This window comes from Astatotilapia calliptera, chromosome 8 (assembly GCF_900246225.1).
Source record: "Astatotilapia calliptera chromosome 8, fAstCal1.2, whole genome shotgun sequence".
In the NCBI taxonomy this organism is placed as follows: Eukaryota; Metazoa; Chordata; class Actinopteri; order Cichliformes; family Cichlidae; genus Astatotilapia; species Astatotilapia calliptera.
The window spans coordinates 12,327,638-12,340,442 of NC_039309.1; the positions used below are offsets into that span (position 1 = coordinate 12,327,638).

A 12,805-nucleotide genomic window follows, 5' to 3' on the forward strand; every position below is an offset into this window, starting at 1 on the left:
TCTCAGAGCTCAGGTCAGACTGCCTCGACCTGCGAAGAACAATGCTGCATCATATTTTTCTGTTTTTCCCTTTAACCACCAGATTGCAGGCTCTTTGAACGTCTGTCTAAAGGTTTCCTTCAAGAAGCAGTAATCATTAGAGAACTAACAGAGGGTTGGCTGTCAGTCAGGAGGCAGGTTTATCTGTTGCATCACAAGTCATTTGTGTTCACTCATGCCTGTGGTTTTGTCTGCCTTCTTCTCATCACCGAGTCTCTGTCCGTGGAGCCTTATCTGCTTGTTCTTATTTGCCTGCAGGATAAAGAAGAATATTTGAGATTACTTGAGTGAAGTCTGCTTCAGTGCTGATAGTTTAGCAAAGCAGTCAATTTTCATGACTTGAAAAAGTTAAACCCAGGACTTGGATGAACTTAAATATTCTCCCAGATGGATCTTAAACACCAGCGAATTTAGTTTTTCAGCAAAGTAAACAATGGCAGATTTTATCACCTCTGCAGTGCGAGGCATATAGCCACAGGGGGGCTCCATTTCCAACCATTTAACTGTAATAACACTGACATTCACTAATATTTGGACTTCCATTGCTTCGATGTCACAGAGTGATGGAGAGATGGAGTCTGCATGTCTCTGAAGGAGTTTGTGGGAACAGGACGCAAAATGATTACAACATAGTCTGCATGTCTTTGAAGCACGTCATGAGAACAGGAAGAAAAATCATTACCATAGATGGAGTAGTCAGTCAGGGACGGAGAACATCGTCCTTCCTTCTCTTTGCTTTTCCTGTTTTGAATTCCAGGGCACTTCGTCAAAAGCTTATGTGACTTCCGCTTGATAAGAATCATTAGTCAGGAACGAGCTTGGACTCTAAGGCTGTGCTGTCTTGGATATTAATGAATATTAATGAAAAATTAATGAATATATATAAGTTGTTGGACAAAGACACACTTTCTTTTAGTTTTGCCTCTGTGTGGATAATAAAAGCTACACAAGACTTTTTCAAGATGAAGGACAATGTTGCAGCCCAAGAGTTGCTCAAGGCAACAACGTTCTTCAATGCCCAAGTCAGTCACCTGATCTCAACCCAGCAGAGCATGTGTTTCAGTTATTAAACACACAACTGAATGCATGAAGACTCACAACCAAGCAGCAGCTGAAGGTGGCTGCAGTAAAGGCCTAACTGAGCATCTCAAGGGAAATTCATGACATTCTAGACCACAGGTGTCGAACTCCAGGCCTCGAGGGCTGGTGTCCTGCAGATTTTAGATGTGTCCTTGATCCACCACAGCTGATTTAAATGGCTAAATTACCTCCTCAATAAGTCTTGAAGTTCTCCAGAGGCCTGGTAATGAACTGATCACTTGATTCAGGTGTGTTGACCTAGGGTGATATCTAAAACCTGCAGGACACCGACCCTCGAGACCTGGAGTTCGACACCCCTGTTCTAGACAGTCATAGACTGCCTAAAGTCTAGTATTTAAGTTTTTTTTTTAGATCCGTAATATATTGATTTTGGGAGGGTTACATAAATCTGAAGTCTGCACTTCAGTTGCACATTGACTGCTTGAGTTAAAATCCACTGAGGTTAAATCACAAAATTGTGTGTTTTGTCCTGCAAATTATCAAGCTAACTGTATTTTGTACATTAATGATGTTATCCTATAGTAGATGGATTCATAAAGCGCATGTGCTGATTGCATTAAACAGTTTCTTTTCGATCACATATGGTTTATTTCTAAATAATATGAGATTCGATTAAGAAAGACAGAAACTTCTCTTCGTGCATGGTGTATTTTCTGTTTTTATCTTTAGATTTTAGAGAAAAGCACAGCATCTACATAGATTTTAAGATATTGTAAGAATTGTAAAACTGATGCATTGCATTCCAGTACCTGCCCTTTGTCACCATCAGTACCCTGTTAATCATTCATGGGTCTGCTCCATCAATCTGTATGCTTTGAGCAGTGGAGATTTGTCCGCAGTCTGATGTAAACTGTGCGCCTCAGCCATATGGGAACACTTACAAATACCAGCCCATGTAATCGTTTCCTTACATTCTTGCACGGAGGAAGAAAAACACATTATAGGGGTTTGTTTGATGCATGTCGATAGGCTGTTGCTCAACCTGTTGTTGGTGTTGAATGCAAGGCAGAAGAAGAATTTGATTTGCTTGTTCTGATAATCATTCAGCCACAATTAGGTCAGCATCAACCGGTTTACATAACCGGTTTTATGTGAGCACATAACAGCTCTTGATGATGTACAGTAGAGGTCAGGTCCCTATAGCGCTATAAAATCTGCAGCAGTAGCAGCGCTGCACATGCACAATTATGTATCAGTATTTGGGTCGTCTAGATGGGTTCATAAGGTTTTTGCACTTACATAAGAATATTACTTTTTTATGGAAATTGTATTAACATCTACTATATTATGAATCATTTTTGGTCTCAGAATTTTAAATTAAACACAAGTATAGGTTAGTACCCTCAATAATAAGATACACTTTCAGAGTAGTATCAGAAAGAAAAGAAAGCCCTGAAGGCATTTAAACGAGCTTCACATGGCCGTAAGGTAGACCAGAGAAAACCAGTCTATAGCTGGCAACTGTTCAACAATAGAGAAATGAAAGCACACCTTGGAGACACACCCAACCAGCAGCTTTCCCATATAGAATTAAAGGTGTCTCATTTACCAGTGGTGCTCAGTTTGGTCACATGGTCTCTACTTTCTGTAAAAGAAAGTCAACCCCACAAACCCACAGTTACAGAGATTCACTTCAGTGACATGTTTCAATGTTGTGTGCTGCTCACCTGAGTGAATGCACAGTAGAAAAAGCTGTCCTACTGGCTCTTCTTGATTCCTGCGGGGGCTCTGGCGGTGTGGCTCCGCGGGGAAATATAAGAGAGTAAAATGGCTCAAGGAAGTTGATTGTGGGAACTATACTCATGGTTTGAGAAGAAATACTATTTATATTCATGCAGGTAAGTGTTTTTTTACTCTCCTTTGGTTTGTGTTGCTTTTAATCCTCACCTTATTGCGTTCTTTTTCTCTTCAGCTTGAGTGTTTTCTTCCTCCCACACATTTCCTAACCTCTCTTAGTGCCTCCTTTGTTTTCTGTCACATGTGTTTCTGTCTTTCCTTCTGTTCTCGGAGCAGAGGGTCAGTGGGGGCTGGACATGTGTGCTTCTAATTATCCGTCTGATAAAACTGACCTTTTTCCTGTGAACTTTGGGGCAGAGGGGGAGGCAGTGATTTCAGAGGAAAGCAGTGGCTCCTCCTGTTTGCATCTCAAAGGACGTGCGAATGCAGACAGGGTGAGCATGCAACACATCAGATTCACACAAGGATTCTAGATGGAGCGAGCCTAAACGCAACTAAGAGAAGAACAGGAGGCCTAGATGAGTGCCTGATCTACAGCTGCTGACTTGCTATCATCTGAAATCAAAGATGGACCAAGATGGGAAGGCACCAAAGACTTTTGTGTCCACCTTACGATTTGCCCTCAAGCCTCAACCGAACCAACAGAAAGAGAATGGACTGGGTAACATTAAGAGGAAGTTGGTGGGAAACAACAAACTGAGATTTTCATCTGCATCAGGTAAGGCCTTGAAAAAGATGTGAAATGTTAACTTTAGTGCATTTGAACTAAAAAATAGAACATGTCTCACCGGGTGCACCCCTTTTGTCTGTGTTTTAACTAAAATAATAATAATGGATACTTTATTGATCCCCATGGGGAAATTACTTGTTTTTCTCTGCATTTGACCCATTCACCCGGGCAGCCCACTAAGCAGGCGCCCGGGGAGCAGTGTGTAGGGACGGTACCTTGCTCAGGGGTACCTCAGGGTAGCCGTTAAGTGGATTCGAACCGCCGACCTTCCGATCATGGGGCGACCACTTTACCTACTGAGCTATCCCTGCCCTGCCCTAAAACTGTCACAGAGCGCTGCAAAGGACAAGAAGAAGCTCTACTTTGTAAACTATGTAGACAGCCCGCCACCCCCTCCCCTCATCCCCCTAATGTACACAGTCTGATGGCAGTCCTCCATCCACTGGCAGCCACCCATTTCCCACTCTGCTGGACATTCCAACACCAAAATAAACAACTGCAAACACACATTTTTTAAAAAAAACACGACATCAAATTCCCCACCGCTCACAGCTGTAACTTGTGTTTATTACTCAAACAGCAGATGAACTGAGACTCAGTGGAAGATAGTGATCTTCAAATACATTTTTGGCAACACACACACACACACACACACACACACACACACACACACACACACACACACACACACACACACACACACACACACACACACACACACACACACAAAACATGAGGCAGTGATTTAGGGTTTGATAAGATGCTCTGTTCTGATTGGGTCAGTGACAAGCAAAAATATGTGAAAACTAAACCCTTTGTCTTTCACCTTTTTCTTTGTAAAGATGCCAAACAGGCACAAGTTCAGAGTTTGGAAGCACCTCGCTTTGAAGAGCCACTCAGAGACTGTACTGTCTGTGCAGGAAGTGATGCTGCCTTTAAAGGTGTTATCACAGGGAGCCAACCGATGAGCATTTCCTGGCTATACAATGGTAAGTGACTGATTACATGTAGGAGATGTTGTACTTTATTCAAGTCCAGGTTATTGTAACTTTTACAGTAATCTACTATATAAATTACAGTTATTTACTGTAATCTGGAATGTAGGAATTTATTGTATTCTTATACAACTTTGGTACAAACATTGGAAACGCACAAAATACAGCATGATCAGCCTTTTGAATTGATTGCTGATTGATAATTATTGACAGAAATCCTTTATATACTGCTGTTCTGTGGAAAGTATTGAGCCACCCCTCGAAATAGGTGCAGTGATTTAGTGAAACATCAAAATCAAAATCTGATGGTACATTTCTGCATACATTATTCCATCAATTATGACAGGATTTTCACCACTGCTGGCTGAAATGCAGCTTAAAACCACAGCAGAGCCTCAACCATGCTGTAGACACTCACAGTTGTATCTCTCTTCTTATCTCCATACATACTGACCATGCTTTGAACCAAACATTTCAAATTTGGATTCATCACTAGATAAGATTTCTTGATTTTGTGTCCATTTCTTGTGTAATTTGTGTAACTTCACAATTTGGCTTCTTGACAGCCACACTTCCACTGAGACCATGTCTGATGAGACATTAGTGAACACTAGGTGGATCATTTGAAAGGCGAGATGCCCTCTTCGGTCCTGTGCCGGGGCTTTGCTGGATTTTTTCCCCCCGAGAACTTGATTTGTAACATCCTTTTCATATGAGATGGATAGTTGTGTAGAATTGCCATTTCTTCTTTTCTATTCTTTTGAAAATGGTCAGGTGCAAGGACTTGACTGACTCAGTTGTGCAATGAGTCTCATGTCAGAAAAGCAAGTAAAAGATTTGAAAGACCTTCAGGAAGCCTGGAGAACTATTGCACAAGATCACTCTAGAAAACAATTTCAAAAAAACCCAGCTTCTTGGAAGCAAAATATAAAGAAACGAGGGGTGGCTTGACACTTTTTCGCAGTACTGTATGACTCATGTAACAGCCGTGCATTTCACTAGAGTGGTTTGTCTAGAATTTCTGGTAAATCCCCCCAAAATCTAAGAAAACACCAGCAGACATAAAAAGTGAAAGTGATTTAGGCCCTGAAGAAGAGTCTACAGACTGGCTAGAAATATTAAGAAAGGAAAATACAACACTTATTTCAAATATCACCCAAAACAGAGAGGGATGGTCAGATAGAAGAACGACAGAGTTAGACAGTGGTACATAAACATGTGGGGAGTGAATTGTGTGGAGAAGAAAACCATCTCTTGGCATAAGTAAAGGGTAATTTGGAGTCACCTGATCCAGCTCTAACTGTAAGTTTTATCAACACGGAAAGTTTTGTGTCTAATCTTAAAAGTAGAGTGGGAGTTTGTCTCCTAAATGTGTCTCTGGCTCCCATTCTACTTTTGGAAACTCTAAGACCCACGTGGAAGCCAGTAGTCTGAAAGCAGAGAGGTCTGTTTGAGATAACATGATACTATGAGGTCTGTTAACTAAAGCAATTATATAATAATTAGTTCAAGCATTTCAGTACAACTGTAATAAAACCATACTTGTTCATGTTTAGGTGAGAAACTGCGTTCGAGTAACATTTCGAGTAACTTCGAAAACGGTGCTGCATGTCTGAGCCTGACCCGGTGCTCACCTAAAAATGCCGGGAGGTACACCTGCATAGCTGAGAATCCTGCAGGACAACAGTCGAGCGCTGCTCTGTTACATGTCAAAGGTAACATCAAGTCCAGAAAAGCCACTAATAATCAGCACAGCAGCATAGAAATGATCTGTTTACAGTGAGCCTGATTCACTCTGTTAACAATGAAACAGCAACAAAGGAAATTCCCGGAACAATCAACCGTGAGCTGCGCAGTGAGGTCACATTCAAGGCTGTGTCACATGAAAACGCTGAATTGTTCCCAGTTTCGGCAGGGGCAAGGCAAAGCAGAGAAGAAAGGGACAATGGTAGGCTCAATGATGACCACTTGTTTAACTTCCTTAAAATCTTTTTAATGTTACACACGCATTAAAATCCCCAATTGTTCTGCTTTTATTCCTGCCATGAATGCTATTAATCCTGTGAAAATAATGCAAATTTATAGCAAATATGCTCATGATAATAGAGGGCAGGGAAGAGGAAACATGCATGCCGACAAAACAAACAAAATGTTGTGTGTTTGGTTTTTAAATTTCAGTTTTAAGCAGGCTGTAAGTAAGAACTGTTGCAGTCTATCCCATTTCTGGCATGTGCTTATTTACAACTATACAAAAAATCTTGTTTGCCAGTTCAACCAAACTTGACTGCTTCACTGCCATTGGTTAGTTCCTTTTTAAATTCTCACATGATAGCACACCTGTGAATCCAATCTACTTCCTCAATCTCCACAGATTTTAGAGAAATCAGTCTTCAAAACCAGGTACCAACCAGTAAAGGTAGGAACCACATTATGTATTGAACAGCACTTAGCTCAGGCTTTATTATTATTTTTTTCTTGGACACAAACTAGCTCTGCTTTTCTTCAGGACCTCCTGTGGAGTTTGTAGACCCACCAGAGCAGGTGGAGGTTCGAGTAGCTGAGCAGGCCCTACTGCACTGTGAGTTCAAGTCCAGCTCTCTCCCTGTAGCTTCCTGCTGGATTTACAACAGGGATAAGGTAAGAATGTTAGACTGGTTGGGCTTTTTTTAACATTTTATCCATAATTTTACCTTTGTCTTAACTTACACTTCTGGCCGTCTCTGACTCCAGGCTATATTCGGAGGACATCGGATGTCAATCAGGACCACGCCAAATCATAGCAGTGTGCAGATCTTTCATGCTGATCCAAAGGACGCAGGCTCCTACACAGTCATTGTACGCAACAGAGCAGGTTCTGCTCAGCACACCATCTCCCTCAGTGTTGTAGGTGAGATAAATTCCTGACACGAATGCCCACAGAGAGACTTTGGATATTAGCAATTTCTCGAAAATGTTACATTTCTCCTCAGACCGACCCAATCCGCCAGCATCCCAGCCTGTTGTTTCCCAGCTATCCACTCAGTCCCTGGTTCTGTCCTGGTCTGGCCCCAACTACGACGGCGGCACGACAATTTTGGGGTACATCTTGGAGGTCTGTAAGGAGAGCTCGGACAAATCTGAGAGCTGGACTGAATTAAGTCGTTGTAAGAACACATCCTACCACGTCCAGTCAGGACTGGAGCCTCTGGGACGTTACCGCTTCCGAATCAGGGCTTATAACTCTGCAGGAATCAGTGAACCGAGTCAGGAGTCTGGTTGTGTCAAGATGGCAACTGCCAGTGAGTACAATATCTGCATGAGTTTTAGCAAAATTTGATTTTGTTTTTATTTCCTAAGTAGTATTTTGGTGGTACCGGTTGCGAGATGTCTTTTTTGTCATTTCTTTTATTTGTGTTAAAAGAGCAAAGGAAAGCGGAGCCTGAGTCATATGTCATCGTGACCCCTGACACCCAAAATAAAGTCAGGGACCACTACAATGTGCATGAGAAGCTGGGAGTGTAAGCATCTCTAACTGTGCATCCATATCTAACACTTTCAGTCGTGAGGAATTAGAACCCTCCCTTAATGTTTTTGTTTTAAATGTTCACATTTCCAGAGGAAAATTTGGTGAGGTGTACCGGATAACCCAAAAAGAGACGGGTCAGGAGTGTGCGGGGAAGTTCTACAGAGCTCGGACCATGAAAGAGAGGAAAGCGGCTCGCAAAGAGATTGAACTAATGAACAAGCTTCACCATCCAAAACTCGTGCAGTGTCTGGCTGCATATGATAGTCGTTCAGAGATGGTCATGGTCATGGAGTAGTAAGTCATCTTAGTTTAGTAAAAGCAAACCTCTCTATTGTAGTGGGTACACTCCACTTAAAGATATCATTAGGGGATTTGTGGTGGTAGAAGGTATTTTACGAGAGGTTAAATGCATTACATCTATTAGAAGTTCAAATTTGATGGTCACATACCATTGCATGCCCCTGAATGGTTATTTGCCTGCCTAGCATCGCAGGTGGAGAGCTCTTTGAACGCATCGTGGATGAAAACTTTGAGCACACAGAGCCCACCAGTGCCCGCTACATGCAGCAGATCCTGGAGGGCATGCAGTATGTTCACAAACAGAATATCATTCATCTGGACCTCAAACCAGAGAACATCGTCTGTGTGGATACAACTGGTACCCGCATCAAAATCATCGACTTTGGTCTGGCTACTGAACTGGGTGAGTTTGATACTAGATTTTGAAATGTCCTACTAGGTACAGAAAAGAAAAAAAACTTGCATAACTGGTTGGTATATCATTATCAGTGCACAGTTCAAAAGGGGAAGGCCTTGTTTATACTCTTAAGACACATATTGCACATAGTGCTAAAGACCAGACCAGATGTTTCGATTTGGATGAAAGAATGCCACCGCTAAAGGTTTTTCATCATTCCTGACAGAGTTTTCTACTCATAAATGTATCTTCGTACGCTTTCAACCTCTTGAACTTTTCCATGTTTTAGTTTGAAAACGCAAGAAGAATAACACAGCATGCATGCATGAAGATAACACCAGGGAGTGTCTAAATTCCTAGAGATCTACAATGCATGTCACATCCCTACAGGTCTTTAAATAGATAATTGCCGAGCTGCTACTTTAACTCAGTAAAGGTATCAAGGCATGTGGAGCGAATTCATGCGGGAAATTTCAGCGTTTTTCTCCAGATGCAGCAGCTCCAGAGTGGGTGGTCTGTTTAGAGGTGATTAGAGCCTTCTGTAAATAAGTTAAAAGAAACAAATATCATCTTCAGCTCTGTCGATGTAGCTCAGGAGGTAGAGCAGGTCATCTTCTAATTGTAAGATAAGTTTGAGAGTGACATTCTGAAAAACTCTTGTTGTCTTCTTCAGAGGAGGGTAAGTCGCTGATGGTGATGCATGGCACGCCGGAGTTTGTGGCTCCTGAGGTTATCGGCTATGAGCCTGTGGGCCTGGAAACTGATATGTGGAGCATTGGAGTTATCTGCTTCATCTTGTAAGTAAAACTGCAGTGAACCAGTGTGTCAGTTAAATTTATTTCAAAGGGACAATGTACACATGTTCCTGGCATCCTGGTGCCATTATACATTCTTCTACAATTGAGTCTAGTGGCATCAGTGAGCCATCTACTGTTGCTTCCTTGGTATGAGCCCTAACAAGAATGAATGGAAAAACGATATGAATGTATCTGCCTTGAAGCAGATGAGCTACAGTGGCAGAAAACAACACTGAGTACCATTCCTACCAGCTAAGTGCAAAAAAACTGAGGTACAATTTGCACAGTGTCACCAAAAAATTAGAAAAACATTGCCTGATGCGATCTTATTTTTTACTGCAACATTCATATGATAGTAAACCACATGAAAGTATTGATCCATCCCGTCTTGTATCAATACATCAGGCTGGTGCTGTGATAGTGTGGAGGGCGCCTTCATACCAACTGCACATCACAGTCTACCCATTACTTCAGATGTTCATCCTTCACACTCTGAATAAACCTTAAACTGGTTCCTTGAACAAGACGATGAGCTCATTGTACTCAAACGGCCTCCATAGCCACCAGATCTCAATTCAATAGAGCACCTTGTGTTGAAAGAGTTAAGTTACATCACGGATGTGCAGCCAACAAATCTACAGAAACTCTGTGATGCTGTCATGTCAATATGGACCAAAATCTGAGGAATATTTCCGGGACCTTGGTGAATGTATGCCTCAAAGAATTAGGGAAGCTCTGCAGGCAGAAGGGGTGCAACAATATAATACCATTTTTGGGTAATGGAGCTTCAAATGAGGATGTGTAATTTCTGTGGAAGCTTATTTGCTTTCATAATGTTTATCCTTGTCTAGACTCAGTGGAGAATCACCCTTCCAGGGAAACAGCGATGCTGAGACTCTTGCTCTCGTCACTGCTGCCAGCTACGAGTTTGACCCAGAGAGTTTTGAGGACATCTCTGACCAAGCTAAAGACTTTATCAGTTCCCTGCTGCAAAAGGACCGGAGGTTTGAATGCCTTTGCCTTTCCCCATCAGAAACATCCATTTGTAGTTCAATAAATTAAGTACTACTAAACCGTCTGACCAACTGTGAATATTAATATCACAGACATTTCAGCAACCACATACACTTGCTCCTTTATCTCCATCCACTTCGACTCTAGACGCAGGCTGTCATGTACCGAGGCGCTTGCCCATAGCTGGATGGCCTCTTTCACCCCTCTAAACCGCAGGCCCACCAAGTCCCTCAATAAGGAGAAGATGAGGCATTTTCTGGCCAAGCACAAGTGGAAGGTACCTGTTTTTTGTTTGTTTTTTTTGTTTGTTTGTTTTTTTGTTTTGTATTTTTTTTAAGTACTCGTATCAGTCCTCAATAATCTCAATGCATTTTTTCAAAAGGTTTGGTCAACCAATTCTATTTTTCCTTTTAAACTTCTAGAAAACTGGCAAGGCTGTTTTGGCCCTAAAGCGAATGGCTAACCTCACCAGCAGCCCAGTCTCTGCTGGCAACTCCTCAGAGGGTAAGACGGATAAAGGGACACACATACACACAATAGCCTCCCATGTCCTAGATCTACATGGATGTGACAGATGAGTCGCTGTTTCAGACTGTCACTTCAAGTTTAGCCTCTTATGATCAGTAAAGCCTTGTTTCCATGTTATCCATCGTCATCATCCGCACTCTCATGTAGAGCCAAGCTGGAGCCAAGAGGCAGAGGAGGCCATCCGGTCGCTGGATAACCAGCTCCAGATTGAGCCTCATTTCCAACAGGCCCTAAAGGACGTTACCCTCCCTGTAGGAGCAGCTGCTCAGCTGACATGTGTTATCAATGGTAGAGTAACAGATTAACATATGTACAAAGAACAACGTAGGCCTACAATCAATATATGTAGTCATTTATTTTTAAACATGTACATTTCTCAATTATTAGAAAAATACCTCAGTCATCACAAGTCATTAGCACAAACAATAAATTAATCTGCTCTCTGTATTTGAGGATTTTTTTTTTGTCTTGTTTTGTATTCTTTTGGTGTAAATTTATATTTTTTCCAATCCTAGGGTATCCGCAGCCAGAGGTGAAATGGCTTCACAATGAGAAGCCGGTGCCTGAATCTCGCAGAGCGACCATAGAGCATCATGGAGAAGGGCTCTGTTCTCTGGTTCTGGCTGATTTGAAGTTTTCTGACTCTGGGGTGTATGTATGCAAGGCCAGAAACAAACTGGGGGAAGCAATGTGCTCTGCCAAACTGAAAGTGCGACCGTAACAACTTTTCTTCATTGCAAAAAGGACCAAGCTGAATTTTTGTCTTGTCGGTATATGAATGGACAGTCACAAACTCCTGAGTTCACGTAATTTCAACGCAAATACACGTGTGTTACCTTGTCTGGTGGATAAGGTTAGTACAGATGCCAAAGTAGTTAGTAGTGCACTCAGAAAATCTGTATTTATGTGTTCAGCTACTAATGCACAAGGTGTTGTACTGATAGGTTGTTTATGTCTTTCTCCTGTGACTGTAATCACATTTAAAAAAAAAAAGTGTACATTTAAACAATATTTAGCTGTGTAAGATGTATTAAACACTGAAGATTTTAAAAAGCTGACTTTCTCAAAAATAAATGTTCTAAAATAACTCATGAAAGTTTTTCACATTCAAAGGATGTATGCATTTATTATCCACCATTAAAGTGTTCGACGTCGATTATGTTACAAACCAATGTTCTGATAGGAAGATGTTGGTCTTGGCTTTCATGTAGCTACTTTTACTCATACCTACCCAAAATATTCTTGCAGACCAACACACCTTCCTCCTGGCACTCCCCAATGGCAGTGGTCTGCCCAAAACGACAATGTGCGCCACAATACCTCCCCTTACATTGGAAGCAAAAGCAACAATCATCAGGTAGTTACTGACCTACAGATGCCAAAACGTGCAACCAACAGTACACCCTGTAGATATCCTTTATCTATGCCAGATCTGCCAGAGGGAATCTGTACAGCATTCGGCAGCTAGCTTAAATGTTGTCTAATTGGTATTGATGCAAGTGTCTGTGTGACAAGAGCTTTAAAACCTACACCTTGAAAACTGAGAGATTTGTTATGGGTTGATAACATTTCATTTACTGTTTTATGCAAATTTATATAGCAGTCAAAAAAGTAAAGACATCTAAAACTAAATTAAAATATACATTTTCTCTGACATCACAG

At 41.6% G+C, this 12,805-nt stretch overlaps 1 protein-coding gene across 1 annotated transcript; it reads left to right on the top strand.

The window, feature by feature from the left end:
• Positions 1–3,354: 3,354 nt before the first annotated feature.
• LOC113028370 (myosin light chain kinase, smooth muscle-like) lies at positions 3,355–12,230 on the top strand. The gene is made up of 17 exons (XM_026178578.1): positions 3,355–3,595; positions 4,450–4,596; positions 6,159–6,317; positions 6,416–6,550; positions 6,974–7,018; positions 7,109–7,239; positions 7,333–7,489; positions 7,572–7,880; positions 8,003–8,099; positions 8,198–8,401; positions 8,593–8,810; positions 9,478–9,601; positions 10,453–10,605; positions 10,763–10,892; positions 11,038–11,119; positions 11,291–11,431; positions 11,659–12,230. Exons 1-17 carry the CDS (start codon positions 3,445–3,447, stop codon positions 11,862–11,864), a joined length of 2,589 nt encoding a protein of 862 aa, XP_026034363.1. The 5' UTR covers positions 3,355–3,444; the 3' UTR covers positions 11,865–12,230.
• Positions 12,231–12,805: the final 575 nt, after the last annotated feature.